Here is a 20367-nt window from a genome sequence, read left to right as displayed (position 1 = left end):
GATTAATGCATGGAACACTTGCATTTGTCTGTACAGACCAAAGTGGCTAAACGTTAAAACTACAATTTCAGTGTCTTGATCAGCAGGTAGACTGTAAACTGATACTTGCCACAAGTCAGAGCTTGCACTTCAGTGTACTGTTACGGGGACAGTGGTAGCTTAGTGGTTACAGCACAGGGTTCTGGGGTCGATACCTGGGTTTCGCTAAACTGCCACTGTTGCCCATAATCTCTGCTTGCTAGGTGCTCACTGTGTGTGTGTGTGCTGACTAGTGTGTATGTGTGTGTTTACTGCCAGCCAACACATGGAGTTGTACAATTTCACCAACAGCACAACTGATTGAAACTGAACAATGGCGAAACTGATGAATCAAAGCAGGCATTGAATGATAACTACAGCTAATACTGGACTCTGTTAAAGAGAGGTTTGGAAATGATTAAATAAACTTTGGAATACAAAATACTTAATTTTTATTGTCATTTGAATTTATTATTATTATTATTCTCATATTAGTGTTCTGTCCAAATTGACATAAATAACCTCTTACTACCCTGTTAAATAGCTTTTCAAGCTTAAATATAATCCCTAAAACTTTTGCACAGTGCCAATATAAGTTCAGTTTGATGAAGAGTTTAGTTGAATGCTATACATTGGAATGGTGTATTAAATAGTATATTAAATATATTATATTTAATGTGTTAGACATATACTGTATTTCTCTGTATGTACATTTAAAATGCAAATTAGATCAATCCCTAGCTAATTATCTTTTTTTTTCATACAGAAAGTTACGTGTTAAAGTTAAGTTAAAGTGGCAAAAATCTTCATTCACAACTTTCCAAAAAAGTCAAAAGTGCCGACTCATTCAGTTTAATTGCAGATTTGTACATTTGTCAAGTTTTTTCCATATAAGACTAAAAGCACTTGAACATGAAATCCGTTCCACAAAATCTGGATGATGAAATCTCAAGCTGCCAGTTTCCTGGTTGGTTTAAATTGGGTGAGCCTCCTTGGCCGATGTGCTCGATTAAACACCGGCTGACTGATTACTTTAGATTAAGGATATTTTTTAATTATTTCTTATTAATCAAGATTGTGAACTATTTATGTGGCTTTGTCACTACTTCCTCCTTCTAATGAAGAAGGCATTGCTTTTTTGTTAAGCTTTTATTTGGCTAGGTTTACAAATGCTGTTTTAATAAGACCTACACGTGTAGTACTGTACAAAAGCTATTTAAGGCAGAGCAATAGGCATTTATTTCCTCGGGAATAAACACAAATAAAATATACACAAACTAGTATTTTACATGAATGAACTCTACTTTAGCCAAGTTTTATTTTTAGCTTGTTAAATCTATAAGAGCTGCTGGTATAAGTGACAAACCCATGCAGTGGCTGGAGTTCATAGAGAAGTCAGCAAACAAAGCTGTGTTCTTTCTACTTGCTCAAAACTGCAATCTGTTAAACTCTGTTTCCAATTGTTGTAGTATTGCATTGTACTTTTACCAGCAAATCTAACTTATTTCCAAGATAAACTACTTTTAAAAGCTCAAATGTGTAAATGTTGTTTGCACTAGTATTGTATTACATTGTGTTTTTTACCAGCAAATCTACAGTATAGTAATAGTTATCAGAATAAATGCTTTAACACATATTGCTTAAATGTTTAAACTTTGTAGTATTGCATTGTGTTTTTACCAGCTAATGTATAGTATTACATCGTGTTTTTACCAGAAAATCTAGTGTCTAGGGTTTTTCCAGCAAATCTGCAGCATTACACTGCATCTTTACCAGGAAATCTCCCTTATTGTCAAAATAAACAGTTTTATACAGTTTGCTTAGATGTTTAAACATTGTTTCCATTGGTTGTAATATTAAATTATGTTTTTACCAGCAAATCTAGTGTTACATTGGGTCTTTCCAGCAAATCCTTAGCATTACACTGCATTTTTACCAGCAACTCGCTTTTTTTGTCAAAATGGTTTTACACAGATTGCTTGGCTGTTTAAACGTTGGTTCCATTGGTTGTAGTATTACACTGTGTTTTTATCAGCAAGTCAGCAGTATTACATTGGGTTTTTTTTTTACCAGCAAATATAGTTTTACACTGATTTTTCCAGCAAATCTATAGTATTACACTGATTTTCCCAGCAAATCTATAGTATTACACTGATTTTTCTAGCAAATCTATAGTATTACACTGATTTTTCCAGCAAATGTATAGTATAACACTGATTTTTCCAGCAAATCTATAGTATTACACTGATTTTCCCAGCAAATCTATAGTATTACACTGATTTTTCTAGCAAATCTATAGTATTACACTGATTTTTCTAGCAAATCTATAGTATTACACTGATTTTTCCAGCAAATGTATAGTATAACGCTGATTTCTCCAGCAAATCAATAGTATAACACTGATTTTTACAGCAAATGTATAGTATTACACTGATTTTCCGAGTAAATCTATAGTATTACACTGATTTTTACAGCAAATGTATAGTATAACGCTGATTTCTCCAGCAAATCAATAGTATAACACTGATTTTTACAGCAAATGTATAGTATTACACTGATTTTCCGAGTAAATCTATAGTATTACACTGATTTTTCCAACAAATCTATAGTATTACACTGATTTTTCCAGCAAATCAATAGTATAACACTGATTTTTCCAACAAATCTATAGTATTACACTGATTTTTCTAGCAAATCTATAGTATTACACTGATTTTTCTAGCAAATCTATAGTATTACACTGATTTTTCCAGCAAATGTATAGTATAACGCTGATTTCTCCAGCAAATCAATAGTATAACACTGATTTTTCCAGCAAATGTATAGTATTACACTGATTTTCCGAGTAAATCTATAGTATTACACTGATTTTTCCAACAAATCTATATCCATTACACTACATCTTTACCAGCAAATTTCACTTATTGTCAAAATAAGTGGTCCTACACAGATTGCTTGGATGTTTAAACATTGTTTCCCTTGGATGTAGTATTACACTGTGTTTTATCAGCAAATCTGTAGTATTACATTTAGTGTTCCCAGCTAATTCTATTTATTGCCAAGCTCAATACATGCTTGGGTGTTTTAAACATTGCCCTTGTTGTAGTACTGCATTTCCCCCAACACTTCTGTTAAGTGCTTAGCTAGCACTGTGTAAAGTCAGCCAATAAACCAAACACTGCAAACAAACCAAAAGCAAGAGTTATTGTGAATACTTCAAACTACAAATATGTGAATCTATTATGAAACTTTTGCCATGTGTGAGATTTTCTGTAGGTTGGAGTCACCTGTTGCCTGAGGTGGATAGAGGTGAAGTATTAGTTACTTCAGACAAGTGACACTTAATAGGTTAGACGTTTTCTGTGTGTGTGTGTGTGTGTGTGTGTGTGTGTGTGTGTGAACTAGCTCGCTCTTCTGTCTTGCTTTGCTGCTCCTCTCACATTCTTGGCGTGTTTGCAGGCTTTGACAGCGCAGTCATAAACTCACTCCCTCACTCCGTCCATGCAGCGAGAAAGCGAAAGCAATGTGATACAGTGGCGGAAGCCTAATAATCCACCCCGAACATGAGCGACTTCCCACATCCTCGACCCTAAAGAACCGAGAAACATCGGTGTGTGTAGAATGAGACGAACCGGCTACATGTGATGCTAAAACCATGTAATCCCATAAGCAGGACTTCACGAGCTAAACTCTGAGAGGATTTACACTTAAACGACGACTTATTCGGCGTGTGAACATGGACCAAAAATGACCAATGGTGAGTAAAAAAAAAAAAGCACTCTAAACTTAGCGGCGATGTTGGTCCTCTGCTGATTTTAGGCTGTCCTGTAGGAAACCTGTGAAGGCTGAAGCTCATACAGCGCTGGCAGTAGCCTGTCCTTACCTTCAGAATAGAAGCTCTGTGGGGAGACGCTAGCCTGGATGTGCCAGTGAAGGCTGGGAACAGGTTGCGTTTATATAGTGTGGCCGGGGAAATTCCCGGTGATTTATCACCAATTATTCCAGTCAAAAGGGAGCCTAAAGCGGATTTACAAGAAAGGAAGGTCATTTCGAAAGCGAATGTAGCTAGCTTTGCAGTTGGTTGGTAGCTTTTAGTAGCTCTCGGGAGAATTGTGGGAGTACATGTTGACGGTTGGCGAGCTAAGGCTGTGGATGCCCTCAGCTAGCATTGTAGTGGAAAGTTGTCCAAAAAAAAATAAAAACATACAATGCAAAAATATATAATAATAATTATAATTACAATTAAAATATAGCATATATATATATCATATTAAAAATGTTCTTCAGGTTAAATTCACCTGTCCCCAAAACTGGATAGAGGGACTCATCCCTGAACTCATCCCTGAACTCATTCATCGGCTGCTCCAGGAGAAAGTACGGTCACTTCAGACCAAAGCTGAGGCAAAAAACGACGAAAATGTAGGAGGAAAAACAGAACTGCTGCTGAACTGATGTTTGTTGGTTGTCATCCTTCTCTTTTTCAGGCGCTAAAGTAAATGAAGAAAGCCATAAAAGTCAGCAAGGGCCCATTTGTCTCGGCTTGTATCACTCTTATTACATTAGTAAAGGGGGTCATGTGCGAAAACCAGTCATTCATTTTTACACGACCGCTTTGCAAACTTTCCTTACTCCTTTTTTTTTTATTATATTTATTTTTTGGGGGGTCACTGGGACTTTCAGAATGATATATGTAAATGACCTCTGATCTGATTGGCCGAATTGATGTACTGTGTAAAAAAAAACACTGAAACACTTCTTATAACGTGAGTGTAGGTGGGTGGGGCTAAACTGCTGTAGATGGAACAGAAGGGTGTCTTTATGTACTGTACAGCCTTGGGAGCGAAAGGCACTTTGATACTTTTTACAGTACTAAAGAAAAGTGAGGATCTGTTTTTTCATGGCCTTTTAAGTTAGTGAGAAAATAGGGATTAGTTTTTAACTGGAACTGAGTACTTACTTTTTCCCTATCTCTCTATCTTTCTCTTTCTCTGTCATTCCTAGCATCTTCTTGGCGCCTCTGTTGTGGGATTTATATTACTACCTCTTGCCTTCTCCTGTGAAATCTCAAACCATAGAGAGCAGATTTCTCAGGATTACCAGAGCATCATTGTGAAGCAGCTGCAGCATATTGTAAGTATGATGCTGATGAACTGAAACATGCCTTTAAAGATGCATTTATGCCTTGGTTTTGCTTGTAAACCTCTACAACATTTTGCCCTTTTGCGCTTCTCACAGAATGAGGTTATCAAGACGCAGCTGAACTTCAAAAACTGCAGTAGAAGAACTCCTTACATAGAAAATGTAAGTGTATTGTAAACACAAGCTATTTAGGAAAAGCATTTGAAAGACAAACACACATGAGGGGTGGGCAATGTACCAATATTTTTTGGCAAAAATGATGTTACCGTTATATAAGCAAGTGTATCGCCAGTGTAACTGCACATTTCTGTACTCAGTATGGGAGAGCATTTCAATGCAGTTTTTAAGAAGCTGCTGCTACTGATGAATTTTGCCTGCATGTCAAAATATTGCGAAAAATATCATGTCAGAAAAATTGTCTGAATATCGTGATATATATATATATATATATATATATATTTTTTTTTTTACAACATCACCCACCTATAACACACATACATGCCCAACTCCTCATGCATCCAAAAGCTCACAATACAGCAAAAGGCAGTAAAGCAAGAGCTCGAGCCAAACTGACAAATGAAACAGATACAAAAATTGGACCCAACTCCCACCTGATATGTTAGAAAAACACTTCCCCAGTTTCAACCTTACTGTCATTTGTGACATTATGTAACAGCAGCAATGACTAAGAAAAACCCCAAAAGCCCCTGGATTTATTCCTTGCCCACTGCCAGAATAATTGAGCTCTCTGCTGCCTCCCAGTGTCTTGTTCACACAACTGACTTACCCTTTCATTCTTCTTGTGAATTGTGTGTGCACAGCCAAAAAAATCCATCCACAATGTGTCCTGTAATCGAATTCCGAAAGGGTTTTACACAAAGCTGGAAAATGAACTGAAGATCCTTGTGGAAAACATAAACGAATCTCTAGGATGTCAATGCCCCACCCAGCAGGTAAGGCACATCTATTGTAGTGAACTGTATTCTGGCTCAGATATCAGCTCTGTAATAGGTGGTTTCACTTCTAAAGCCTACATTCAGAACTACTGTAAAATACTTAGTAAACACACACAGAGTACAAATTTGTTTTAATGTTAATTATTTAGAAACATTAAAATAAAATAAAAGTAATAAGAAGTAATAGATTGTGTTCAGGTGAATCCTCAGATCTTTTGCACAAACCTGTAGAGTCCATGCATTTTGAAAGCATTTAGTGAATAAAGCAAAAGGAGCATGAACCACCCAATTCTCTAACATTTGTGTTAAAATTTGTTCTGCTTTTTGCTCACTATAAGGTGTAATGAAAATGTGTGGGGTTCAAATCAGACCTTTAAACCCCACTTTATGGCCTCACTGTATATATGTAGCATGCTATTAAAACATTGTACTGTTAGCCTACTGTTATTAACAAGCAATGCTTGTTGAAATATTTACATAGGAAGAAATACGTAGGATATTGCTTTAATTAATGTCTTCTTTTGTTTTTGTCACTTAAGGGGGAGAAATCTGGCAAAGTCAAGGGACAGGGAGTCAAAAGAACTCAAAAGAAGCTTTGCAGATTGAAACACTCCCTTGCAATAATACAGGAAGCCTACGAGCAATACAATTCTGGTTCTTAAGTATGGGCCCTACAAGAGACATTCAAGCTTTGAAAAAAAGAAGAAACACAAGGTAGCATTGTCTTGCTTCAAATTACAGTACTGTGTTCCTGCATTTGAGAGGACACAAACACATAACGACTGGTGACCGGCCCTCACTGCCAGGAGGGGAAAAAAAATATATATATATATATATATATATATATATATATATATATATATATATATATATACATATATACACACACACACACACACACATACATACAGGTGTACAGTGTACAATATACACACACATATATATACATCATACCATATACCATTCAGCGATGATGCACGATGGTGCTTCCATGGGCAAATGGCGTGTTTTCACCCAAAGAACTAATTGTGGTGAAGCAAGCAGATTGTTATTAGCACCTCAACATGTTTGTAAATATTCTCAAGCAATGGATATCCACTTTGTTTTCCTCCAGTGTATAGCATGTCATGTTGGGCACTGTACACCTGTAGCTGAATTACTTCTAAAACCATTTGTGCATGTTTAACAGCTTAGGCATCGTGTGTAAGTTTGTGGTCATGCTCACAAATCTGTTTAAACGCAAATATTTTCTGCTCTCTAATTCTCTACTCCTTTATGAATAAATATATTTTTATATTAATATATTTTGTTAGTCTTGAAAGCTTCATGACATTTTCACATGGACCTTCAGGTCAGGTTATTGCAATGACAAAAAGAGACATCATCAAACGCAACTCAATAACCACAGGAACACCACAACTCATCACTCGCATTAATGTTTATTCGAGGAGGATTTCAAATGCATTTGACATTCTGTTCACAGAATGGCAAAATTACTGTCAATGTCCAGCCTGTCCACAGGCACGGTGTTCTTTCTGCCACACCAAAAAATGTAAAATACAGCGGACAGACGGCAGATGCTGTAAGCTCTATAGAACTGCTTAGAATGTTTGTCTGTGGCAGCAAAGTGGGAAGCTAACCAGAGATTTGACTCTAAGGCCTTGTAGCTTGTATAAAATAACATGGCAAAGACCTCGCTGAGCTGCAGCTGTGGCTTCTAAAAAGATCCTAAGGCAATGCGCCAGACTATAAAGCTCTTTGCATATACTTTGAACAGACTGATCAGGAATTACAGCAAATGTCATATTTGACATTTTGGTTGCCTTTTGCGCTGAGGTTTTTTGGGGTCGTGTGAATATGTTTGCGGACCAAGCGCCATCAAAAGCTTGTAGGAAGGGCTGTGATGGATAGTAGCTACTTGATGAATAAGCCTTTCATACAGTTTGCATTCAATACAGATAAAAATAAAATACTGAAAACATAGCAAACAAGCATTAAGAACATACAAAACACAACAGTTAATATAAAACTGAATTTCTAAACATCAATTAGATGGTCATAAATAACATGTTATAAATTATAAAGTCACAATACTTCCATTTCTTGCTCAAATCCCTTAAATAAAGATGCCGTGCCAGGATATATGACAATTGCAAGCTCTGACAGGCTCCACTTTTAGAAGTCACTTGACTCTAAATAGGCTTCTAACCACGTAGTCCTGGGAAAATCCTGATTAAAAAAATAATTCTGTTTGTTTTTCAAATCAGTAGTCCATCATATTGCACTTCAATAATAAAATACAGGAAAACTGGGTGTTTAAAAGAAAAATAGAAGAGGACTAGTAAACAGGGTATGCAACCAGGGCACTAGCGTGATGGAAGGAAAAGTTCAGCATCGAAACGTGTCACAAACCCTCTTATTTCCTATTACTTTCTCTCGCACTCTGCATCTAAATGCACATCCTTCTAACCCCACACTCGCAACAGAACTTGGCCCAGTCCACGGGGTACTTGGTCCCACATTCATGGCAGAACTTGGCCCCCTGTGTGGAATAATCCACTTCGTCTTCATTTTTCACGTCGTTCCTAAAAAGCAGAAAAAACAGTGGAACAAAAGGCTAAAAAAAAGAAAAAAGAAAAAAAAAAAAAAAAAAAAAAAAGAGAGCCTGGCCTGTTTGACACTGAGAACAAAGAGCAACAGTTTTACCATATCATTGACATTCACTGCCACAATTCTCAGTGGCAAACAAAGGACAATTTGTAAATTGCCCATTCAAGCTAGCTGTGACAAGGTATCACTTGCCTGAAATGGATTATATGGCTTGTGTTACCTTGTGTTGTTTAACACAACAGAAAGGTACACACTTTCAATTTGAAAAAGACTGGAACAGAGACCGGAGGGAAAAGACGGAATCTGGAATCCATATTAAATCTAGCCAGATATATCACAAATTTGCATGTAGCGCAACAGAAAGCGAGGTAAAGCAGATCATATGACAAGTGCAGCGTATATTATTAAGTGTTGTCCTGTATTGTAAGTATTGTATTCTTATTTAAAATGTTCTTTTTGGTTCAATTCCCAAATCATGCTGCTTGCCATCAGCTTCCAGAGTCTGAGAGAGCACAATTGGCCTTACTCTCTCAGGGGTGGGTAAATGGTACTTCCTGCCCACATCACTCTAGTGTGATTTTGGTCAGCACAGGTGCCTCTTACATGGTGTATCGAAGCTGGGCGTGCTAGCTACCTAGCGATGCTGCAAGGCTGGCTTCACATGTGTTGGAGGAGACGTGCGCTAGTCTTCACCCTCCTAATGTTGGGGACATTACTTTTCATAGGAGTGCACATGAACGAGGATTGCGTAATTGGCCTTCCACGGTGGGTAGAAAATGGGGTAAAACTAAAAAGAAATTATTCAAAGATATTTATTTTGTTTATGTTGCTTTGTTTAAAATGCTGTCATTGCTGGCTACATATTTCTTGCTATAGCACATCTGTTCATCAGTAAAAGAAAAAATGGCATTGTGCTACATGTACCTTGAATTGTAGTTGTCGGCATTATAGACCTTTTTCTTGTTCAATCCTACTCCAGAGGTTGTGTTCTTCAGAGCACTCTGACTAACCACACCTTTGGGCTTGATATTCACACTGTGAACACATGACACGGAACTTATGAATAAAAAAAGCTTATAAAACAGCTTACTCATTGTGGGCTTCAGCCTGAAGCAAGCCTTACCCAGAGGGAGGACTGGTCAGGCCGCCGGAGTTGGTGCGGGACGGAGAGAAGCCGGTTGACATGCTCCTCACTGAGCCAGCTGGGGTTTTGCTGCTCGGAATCCCTGATTAAAAAAAGAAGAAGAAGAACAACGACGACAAAAAAGCTTTTAGGTCTGCTTTGTTTTTTTCAGTCTCACACTGGTCATCCGTACGGATTTAAAAACACATAACGGTCACTGTACAATCAAATGGATATCTCAGGATCTCATGACTCAGACTGTGCCTGTTTGTACACAATGTTTTCTTTTCCAATACTGATACAAAATTCTGAGGCTGTTTACACTATACATCAGCATGCATATTTTTTTTGCATCACATTCAGAGGGCGTCAGAGGCAGGTCTTAACCACATTCAGCACGAGTCTTAGTGGAATGAACTATAGGTGCATGCAGTTATTTAACTTTTCAACAAATTAAAATGAATGCAGTGTTGTTCATGAAAGAATGACAGAATGACATGTCTAAGAAGTCTGTGGACAGCAGGGGCGCTACAGCAGCTGCATGATAGCCTTCCTCTTCACTGATGTAGACAACCTGTTGCCTGTTTGATAGCATGCAACACACTAGCAGGTTTCAGACACAAAACACATTATTAAAAAAATGCAAATAGGCATCACCTGATCATGATTCAATGTTTTATTTTACAATCTGCTTTAAAAAGAGCTGTTTTCAATTAAAACACTTCACTTAGATTTAAAATCTAAAAGTAGGCCATCATGCTCAAATTACTCAAACACTCTACTATCCCACAGGAAGGCTACATTTGTTTTAGTTTGGAAATCTTGGAATTTTTTCCCCCTCAGATATCCAGTCCAGCATTTTCTGCTGATATTGGCTTAGTATCCATCCATAAGAATACGATTTCTGTACTAACACATCCTACCTCTGCCTAACACAGCATAGCAGCATCTACCAAACAGCAAAAATGTCAAACTGTTAAGTAAAGTATAAAATTCCTCACCTACTTTTGGAGGGTCTGTAATTTAAAACTGTAAAATAATCTCTTAAGGTCCTTTGAGGAACCTTGTTCTTCTAAAAACCTTCTCTTGAGGGTTCTATTAAGCACACTGAAAGGTTCCTCCAGAGTTATTTTTAACAGTGTAGACGAATTTAGTTTTGCTGTGAAACTAACGTTCTCACTAATAATGGAAGCTTGTTGCCACCATTTAGCACTGCTTGTCCTAAATAATCACACAAGCCTCAAACACAGTGGAGTTATGTGATTTCTGACACTGTATGATTGTATACTGTTATCTATTAAAATAACCTGACAAAAATACACAACATTCAAGCTTCAATGTCATTATTTGCGAGGCAATGTGATTTCTGACATGTTTAAGCCACTTAAGCAAGCTTATATGAGATTATTTAATGCAGATTAATGTTTGAGGGCAAAACAAATGTCTTGGCTGATGAAAAATGTGTACCTTTGAATATTGGCCAAACTACTGTTCTAAATGGGCTGAGGAAAGCCCATTTTATCAAGTGCTTCACTATGTGATCATGAAATAAGTAGGTGATAAGTCAGCAGGTGTGCCAGACAAATGAATCAGATAGGTGCGGCAGTTCAGAAGGTCCACAGCATTACACAGTCCAGCACCGAAACCTGATCCAATGTACAGTGTCGGAAGAGTGAAAACACTCATCTCTGCAACGCCGAGGCCTTCCAGAACCCAAGTCTGGAATCCCTGATCTAAAGTGACACTTGCTCAGCTAGATGTTGTTGATGGTTACGCTACAACACCTTTTAAGGGAACACAATGTATCAAAGTTTGTCATGTTGGTGCTTGCCCTTACAACAATGATCTGTTGAAAGCATCAAGCACTATTTTAGGGAGAAAAAAAGAAAGAAAAGAAACTTGTACCCGTGACCAAGTTTATAAAGGATTGCCATCAGACAGCACCTTTTCACGTGCCAGTCTGATATCCATCTTACTGGGAATTAGCCCATACCTGTTCCTGCACCTTGTCCATAGCCTGAACGCTGGGGAAGGCGGGAGGAGGACACTGAAGATACTGAATTTGCCTTCTTCACTGGAGGGGGCTTGTACTGCAGTAAAACAGAAATGAATCATTCTACCATGTCTAGCCTTTAATTGCTGTAACTATTGCTTACATGAAATAATAATCCTCTAATTATTTTTCATTATTTTATACAAGCATTTAGGATGGATAACGAAGGCCAAACAATGAACATGGGCTTAACTGAACCATAACAAGTCATGCATAACCTTTAAAAGATTCCAGGGCACTTCAGTGGAACTAGGAATCCTAAAAAAGATTCCTTTAGAACCTACAGTGCCCTACATAATGTTAAGACTACGAAACATTTTCCTTCATATGCCCCTGTGCTTTACAGTTGAACATTTTAAATCAAGCCCATCAGATGTGATTAAAGTACACAGACTTTCATTTTATAATTTTTTTTTTATTATTATTATTTTTTACACTTTCCCGCTAATTATAGGGCACCATAAATACTAGGAACATTTAAGCTAGGGATGCACCGATCCATATTTCTCTGTTCCGATACTGATACTGATCTCACCATGTGGGAGAGACTTAAGGAATCAGGAATGACTTCAACATTACTTTATTAACTTTGTAAAAACAATCATTAACAAATGAACAGAGATATACATTAACCTGTTTCTGTTAATTTGTCACTAAAATAGTTATGAAGCCTAGAATACCAGCGGTTCCGTAAAAATGGATCGGCCTCTTGGATCAGACTAATTATCCGTTACCCGATCCAGCTAATTTTGTTAGCAATGGGACCGATATCCGATCCTAGCATCGGATCGGTAAAACCCTAATTAAAGAAGTTATGTTCAATATGTACTCTGTTGCATATCTCTTGCGTGCAATGACTGCTTGTAGTCTGTGACTACAACACCTCTTTACCACCTCCTGGTAAAGCTTTGCCAAGCCTCTAAAGCAGCCATCTTCAGCTCTTGCTTGTTCCAGGCCTTGTTTTCTGAAAATCAAGTGACTGGCAAGAACGTTCCATTTTTTACTTAAAACAAAAACAAAAAATGTGTTGCCTTAACAGTATGTTTGGGATCATCATCTTGCTGAAGAATCACCCAATGAGTTTGAGGGTATTTACTTATCTAGGAACTTGAGCAGATACGATGCTCATATACACTTCAGAAACCATTGTGCTTCTGTGTTTAGCAGTTACATCATCAGTCAGGATAAGTGTGCTAGTACCTGCCCAAGCCATGACACTCCCACCACTATGCTTCACAGATGAGGTGGTATGCTTTGTGGTCAGTACACACTGCTCTTGCCATCACTCTGTCTCATTTTACAGATTTCGGCAGGTTCTTTTTGCAAACTATAAATCAGGTCATTCTATTTTATGGTTTGCATCTTGTAGTGTAGCCTCTGTATTTCTGTTCATGAAGTCTTCTGTGGATTTTTTCGCTGACAAATGCATACCTGCCTTTTAAAGGCCATTTCTGATCTGTCAGACAGACAACTGTGGAAATGAAGATTAGTGGGGAAAGATTAGTTCTTCCTTGGCCTACCAGTCCCTTTGCAAATAATAAGCTCACGAGTGCATTCTTACTTAAGAATTTCCCACACAGGTAAAATTTTGCTAATCCCAAAGTTTGACCGATGTATCTTATAGTTGTATTCCTCTTTTTTAGACTTCGAATAGGTCCTTTCATTTTGGAAAGCTTAGAAGCAAACCGGGTATCTTCTGTAACATCTGAGTTATCATAAATGTCTTTGAAGCCAAATATCCCAAACATTATGAAGCCCTGAAAAAGTGTTGTAATATTAACACTGTGAAACTGAAACATATGCAAAAGCCTTTAAAAAGCCTTTGAAAAAGTTCATGTCTTCGTTACGAAACCGCCAGGAGAGACTAACCTGGGTCTTTGCTGCAGGCTTGGCTTTGTCATTTCCCGGGAACTTGCCCTTGTTAGAAATGCGGGACGCCTGTTCCTTACAGAATTTGATGTGGCGGTCTGCCGCATTCTCACCAAACCGTCTCTGGCAATACGGGCACTGGATGTAATCTGGAACAAATGGGGAAAAAATAGTTGTGCTGTGGTTACGGAACATGTACTATAACAAGAGTGTGTGTTAAAACTAGATGTGTAGTGATGTACTTTCCTACCTGGGTCATAGGATGGAGGGGGAGGTGGGGGAAGTGGACCTCCATCTTTCAACACTTGATTTAGGCCTTTGGCAGCACGAATGGTAGCAATGAATTCCTCATGCTTTCGGCGCCAGTTGGACTGTTTCTTGGGTGGTTCAGGCTGTTGAGACAAGCATGCTGTTTAAACAAGATGCCAGTTTAAGCAGAGCCCAATGCAAAAGGACCATTATACTTGCGGGTCTGATTGAGAGTGAATCATGCAATCAAGAGGAACTAAACACTCCAACGGTCTCGAGGGTCCCACCAGAAAGGTTGCGACAATTCTTCATTCTACCTATGAGGTCTAAAACTGCTTGCAGTACTAAGAATAAGCTAAATGTGTAAGACGTACAGGCATATTTCTAGGCTCTGGTAGCTTTTTAAAATAGGCATTCATGCAACAAGGAAAAAGCATCACTACTGAGGCAGAAAGGCAAGAGCATTCGTCCTGCAGAGCTCTGAGGATGGCAAACGCTGACAGAAGTAGTTCATAATGGGGTCAAGAAATGGACATGAACTTACAATCCTGCGAGCTTTTCAACCTTGCAAACAGGGCTGTCACTATTAGGGCTATAACAAAACCACTCAGGAAATTGAATTCACAATTCAATACCTTCAAAAAGCAGAACTTTGAACAGAATTTAAACATTTCCATGTTGTTGCGTAATCTACTAATTAGACTAGAGCTAGATTTTCATAGTAACTTCTGGAGCGTTTGTGTGTTTTGGGGAGTGGCTTTGGAAGGCTGAAGGTAGGGAGAAGGTATTTTTCAAAAACTAGCTCAAACTTGCTGGTTTCTACTTCATCACCTAACCCAGCTTCAACTGAGTGGCAAAAATACAGATTAAATGGATGGGTTTATTGAACTGAATCTTACTTGGAATCTACAATATGCAAATCTAAAATAACACAAATATCTTGCAAAATGCCAACTAAGCACTGTGAATTCATTCAGCAAATTAGATCTGACAGTCCTGAATGCAAATAATAAGTGTATTTCTTATTATTTCGAAATTTATTTCATTTTCATTGTCTAAGCAGCGTGAGCCCTGACCTATTAAAAACAGAATAACAATCCATTATTTGCAATTGTGTTTCCTTATCGTCACACTCTGCTGTCATGTATTTGCAATCCTGTTCCCAAATGGACTTTCAAACTCAATGAGTTGGAATACTAGAGGTGGGCAATATGGCATAAATATAATTCCACAAAACATCAAGGATAATTCTGATTGATGAACCCAAAAAAAGAACTACTAGGGGCACGTTTGAAAAATACCCTTAAAAATAATTCTATTTCAGATTTTACACATTGTGTTAAATCCAAATGAGCAGAGGTAATTATCTCTTTATAATGAAACATGCAATTGGGCAGTGTTCTAGAAATACTGACAATATCCATAATTTGCTCACAAAAACATTCTGAAGAATTTAATCACCCTGTGATATACTGTCATACTGCCCAGCCCTAGCGTCTCTCACTTGATTCTCTTCTTGTTTTAAAGGATGTTGTATCTAATCACTTGGGATACTGAACATCCATTATCATAAGTAAACATGAGGGCTTCATGAAACCATAATTTTCCTTTCACCTTCACAAAAGTAATTAAACTCTATTTTAGTGTTAGGGAACCAAACTGGAATGCATGTCATACCCTTGCAAGAAAACGAAAAAGAAAAACTACAGTACCAACAGCAATTACAGGCTCTATGAGCATATTAAGCAACTGTTTTGAGGCACAATGCAATTAGGCAGTAAAGAATAGCTTCTACGCTTATCAGAAAGTGTTCTACTGTATGTGATAATAGCTACAGAGACATGCTTCTAAAATGACCTTCTAAAACTAGAGGTCTGCACAAGTGTGGGTTATCCTACAGATCCCATGTGATCCACAAAGTTATTAAAATTGCGGGTACAGTAGCGGACCTGGGCAGTAAGATAATTGGTGGCTTTCGAAAACAGTTTGGAAAATGGTCTCAATTACTTAGCAACATTTCCTACATCACAAATGGCTTAATAAATGCATTTTAATTCATAAATTTGCCTTTTAAAAAAAATTATGACAAGTCAAATGGTTATATTACATTTTGGCACATCCTCATTGAACTTGACAAATAACCCATGAGAAAGAAGCCATCAAAGCTAGTAAGTGAAGACAAGGATGACGGAGGCAAAGCGTAGGAGTGCCCGCAGAAGCACCAGCTCGCATCAAAGCGGGTAGTTCAGGCAGGCATAACGTGGATGGAGCGGGCGGATGCAGGCAGGAGCAATGTTATATTTCACAGGTGCGATCAGCTACGACATGTAATTTCAGCGAGCGGATGTGGATTATATGAATCAAGCTTGTGCAGACCTCTAGAATACTAGAATCTCTAGAATCTGTTTGACAGAGCCACAGTGATTAGTGGCTATTCAGGCTATTAGTGTAGCCACTTGGAGGACTTGATCAATAGATCAATGGTCATGCTCACTCTTAAGGGGTTTTATCAGAAGGCCTAGCACTGCCCTACACAGCGTGTGATTGTACTCACAAACTCTAAGTAAATGCATCATGAGGACTGTCACTAGTTCTACAACAAACAAAAAAAGTTTATTACAAAACAAACAATTTAGTGCCCACAATGTTAGTGACGTAGTGAAGCTAAAGAACACAGATTCACTAAAACCTCTACATACATTTCTTTTAAAAGTAGAAACACATATTTGATCTTCAAGGACAAATAAAAATCAAAATCACAACTTACTTTATCAGATTTTGAGCTGGTGGTAGAACTTTGTAACTGAAATGCAATCAAAACGATTTTCAGAGTATTTAAGAGCATGGCGAATAATGTGAGCTTTGGGTTGGTAAAAAGACCCCGTTTACACCAAGTCATTTCATGCCACTTGTATGTGGACTGCATTCAGAGAAGACTTTAAACTCATGCATTTACATTTGTCAAATGCATGTCCAGTTAGTGGGATACAAATCTGACCGTCATGGGCCATATAATATGCAAATTATCTCCTGACATGACAATCAATTGCCTGTGTTGTTGCCCATGTTTCCAGTTTTTCCTGTTCTATACCAAACACCCTGATAATTACAATTTTGCATAGGGCTAATCATTTCCTTAAACTTAGAGGAAGGTAGCAACCACAGCAGTCAACACTGACAGACTACTATTATAGTCATAAGGATCCTGGACCATGAGCATTTCAATGTGCTGGGAGGGCTTTTAGTTGTCAAATGTGGCTTAGAGAAATGTATCTACCCACACTTGTGTAACATCTCGCTAATATAGGACACGTATTACCTCCTGCCTAATATTGTGTAGGCCCTCCTTGAGCCACCAAAACAGCACTCACCCATGGCGGTATGAACTCTACAAGACATAGCCAGCATTAGCTTTTTTTTTCTGATCTGATCTTATGTGAGATCAGACCAGAACAGCTAGCTTTTGCTTTTCCTTGGACACCACAACCCTGTCGCTGGTTGTCGTTCCTTAGAGCACTTTTGCTAGGCACTGGCCACTGCATACCAGAAACACTCTACAAGACCTGCTGTTTTGGAGTTGTTCTGGCCCAGTCGTCTAGCCATCACAATCTTCAATATGCATATTCCACTCATTGATAGGCGCAATTTTGTAATGAGAATCAATGTTTTTCACTTCATGACAGTGATTTTATTGTTAAGGATGATCAGTGTATGCAATCCTGAAATCAGGATGCACATTAGAATGTAATCCTAAACATTTAAAAAGCATGAAATAACCATGTGTAAACAAGACAAGAGCTTCCTTTTCCTCCAGAAGTGTGTCAAGGTCTTGCCTTAACCCCAGGCCCAGGGCTTCATGCTTACCTTTGGTTTAAGCGGTTTCACAGTAGAGATGTCCGTGCCTTCTGCCCTCTGCCTGCTGGAGTCAAACACCTTCCTCCTCTTTGCTGCCGATTTCTGGCAGATGGGCACATGTTTCTTCTACACATGGTGAAAGAGGAAAATCCCTTTAGGGTATGTAACAATGTATGCCAAAATCACGGCTTAAGAGTAATTATGTGTGCTGAGAAAGTTTACTCTATGACTCATCAGACGATTACTGTTGCCATGGCTGATATCAGAAAGCACCTTGTGCAAATGTTAGCAACTTGTTTTGATGAGGGATTTTTGAAAGCTTTCAACTACACTTCTTCAAAAGGGTGATTGGTCTATGGTGTTTGAACAGCAGCCCGTTCTCAACGTCATAACTTGTCCATTCAACCATCAGCCATATTACCCTCACTTACAAGGACTTTCGAAAAAAAACTTCGGCCACATATTTTGCAAGCCACCAGGTCCTCGGATACAGGTGCTGATTCTAAACGAGAACACAGAACACGTTGTCAGACTTTCAAGTGTTGCCAAAGAATTTTAAGAGGAATCGGACATCAGTTAGCTAAACAGCACTAGACAGAGCTAAACAGAGCTAGACAGTTAACCCTTTACAGCATAGCGTTGCCATATGGCAACAAATACTTTTCTAATTTTTTGTACCTGGCTAACTAAAAGCATTAGCTTATGTGTAAAAGGGTTTACCTTTTTTGGGTCACAGTCTGTTCTTCTTCTTGCCTACTTGTAAATCACATTGAGGAGCTGTGCTTCTAAAGTGCTCTCAAATTGTGCCAATGTAATATTTATACATAACAACTTGTAAGCACAAAACGTAGGATGTTACAATTTGCTTTCCATAAAACAAAGCAGTTTACATACTATGTATTTTATATAAAAGTATAAAATACGACATACAGAATACAGAACTGCAGCCTGCAACATAATACACAGGGAATAAATTAATGCACTGTTATTGCATCATGATTTGTGTCTTGCATTCTTAAAATATTTATGTTTATGTATAACTGTAATGTCCATTTGTTCATGTCTGAATAATAAATGAGGCAGTGTATTAGTCATTGCATGCAGTTTCAACATTTTACATGACAATAAAGCCCCCCTCCCATCTATACACACATAGATATACATACAAATACATCATATATTTATAGAATATTTCTGCAAAATATATACCTTAAAAAATGTTGGATACTTCATAGCAATTTCTAAACATACACAAAGCCAAACATCAGCTTGTGTAATATGTACTAGACCAGATCTTCCCACGTTTACTGTGAACAGTTAATGAAGCCTAATATAAAGGGTGTGTCTACATTAGTATGACTCAATAGAAAATGAATGGCTTTCTAACAGCAATGCCAACTAAATGAGAGCACAGCAAGCAATGACACTCATGATCACTGAACAGCAGGGTAAGCTAGTTATACATAAAAAATATATATATAGTGCTAGCTAATGAGGCAGCTAATAATGTATATAGTGGCTTAACGTTATTGTTTACCAATAGGTAGCTGTGTTAAGGTCCTAGCTAACCAAAGCTACCAGCTAAATAAACAAGGCATGGTAAACCAAATCCTGGTGGCTGCGTCCAAAACCACAGAACCACACTTTTACCTGTATGTAAAAAGAAAACCAGTAATGTACACCGCCACTAGAAGTGCGTTCAGTCGTAGTAAATTACTGCAAGCTAGCTAGCTATATGGGTTTGGATGCGGTCCTCTGTTTGGAGGCTCCTCCACAGCTAGATAGCACTATGTAGCTTGCCAGACTGCAGCTTCCTGACCTTTTCCAGGCAAATATCAAAACAAAAGATGACCTGCTCAACGTCTAAAGGTTAGCTATCTAGCTAAGAAAACATACAGCCAGCAGCCAGAACGACTGAAGACTGAAAAAGGGCTTTACCCAGCCCTCGCAGCCAGCCAGCCAGCCAGCCTCACGGCTCAGAGCCAGGGATCTTGGATTAAGACCATCATTCCAAGAGGAGCCACCAGTCCGCCCTCCCCGCATACATTACACTGCGTTATTCCTACACCCCGGGACACATTTTAAACATGATGCAGTAAACATAGTTAGGCATAAACGGGAAAAGGTCGCTTTTGTTATTTATTTACGTGCCTACCTTCAAATTCCTCCATCTTTCTTAGTAACGTTCCTCCCTGGAGATGCTGCTGTAGCAACGGAGAGCGACCCCCCTCACAAACAGCACCCCCACCGGCCAGTATCCACGCAGTTCATTCGTTAGTCCTCCAGTTGGGAACGCGCAAAGTGCCTGATTCGCCCGGTTGCCTGCCACGATCCAGTATCCATGGATTTCATTGGTCATTTTTCTAGGGGAAGGCGGTGATGCACCGTTTTATTGTGAACGGCAGGTGGGGCGTGGGAGGCGTCCCAGGAATCTCTATTTTTATCGATTTATTGTTGGATTTTTTTGTCGTGCATGCCTTTATTTTTTTGGACTT

General features: G+C 38.4%; 1 protein-coding gene and 1 long non-coding RNA gene across 2 annotated transcripts; one reads left to right on the top strand and one right to left on the bottom strand.

Annotated features, from left to right (window-relative positions):
- Positions 1 to 3561: 3561 nt before the first annotated feature.
- On the top strand, positions 3562 to 7375 carry LOC140564388 (uncharacterized). Its single transcript, XR_011980531.1, has 5 exons — positions 3562 to 3775; positions 5020 to 5148; positions 5254 to 5319; positions 5979 to 6110; positions 6653 to 7375. It is a non-coding gene; the product is annotated as an uncharacterized lncRNA (long non-coding RNA).
- Positions 7376 to 7531: 156 nt separating this feature from the next.
- zc2hc1a (zinc finger, C2HC-type containing 1A) lies at positions 7532 to 20107 on the bottom strand. The gene is made up of 10 exons (XM_072689781.1): positions 20028 to 20107; positions 18304 to 18374; positions 17882 to 17998; positions 16785 to 16820; positions 14019 to 14160; positions 13769 to 13917; positions 11840 to 11936; positions 9847 to 9949; positions 9648 to 9758; positions 7532 to 8698 (listed from the first exon to the last, which is right to left on the bottom strand). Exons 1-10 carry the CDS (start codon positions 20041 to 20043, stop codon positions 8563 to 8565), a joined length of 978 nt encoding a protein of 325 aa, XP_072545882.1. The 5' UTR covers positions 20044 to 20107; the 3' UTR covers positions 7532 to 8562.
- Between the last annotated feature and the right edge of the window lie 260 nt (positions 20108 to 20367).

The sequence above is a fragment of the Salminus brasiliensis genome, chromosome 1 (assembly GCF_030463535.1).
Source record: "Salminus brasiliensis chromosome 1, fSalBra1.hap2, whole genome shotgun sequence".
NCBI lineage: Eukaryota > Metazoa > Chordata > Actinopteri > Characiformes > Bryconidae > Salminus > Salminus brasiliensis.
This window is presented reverse-complemented; position numbering and strand designations above follow the sequence as displayed.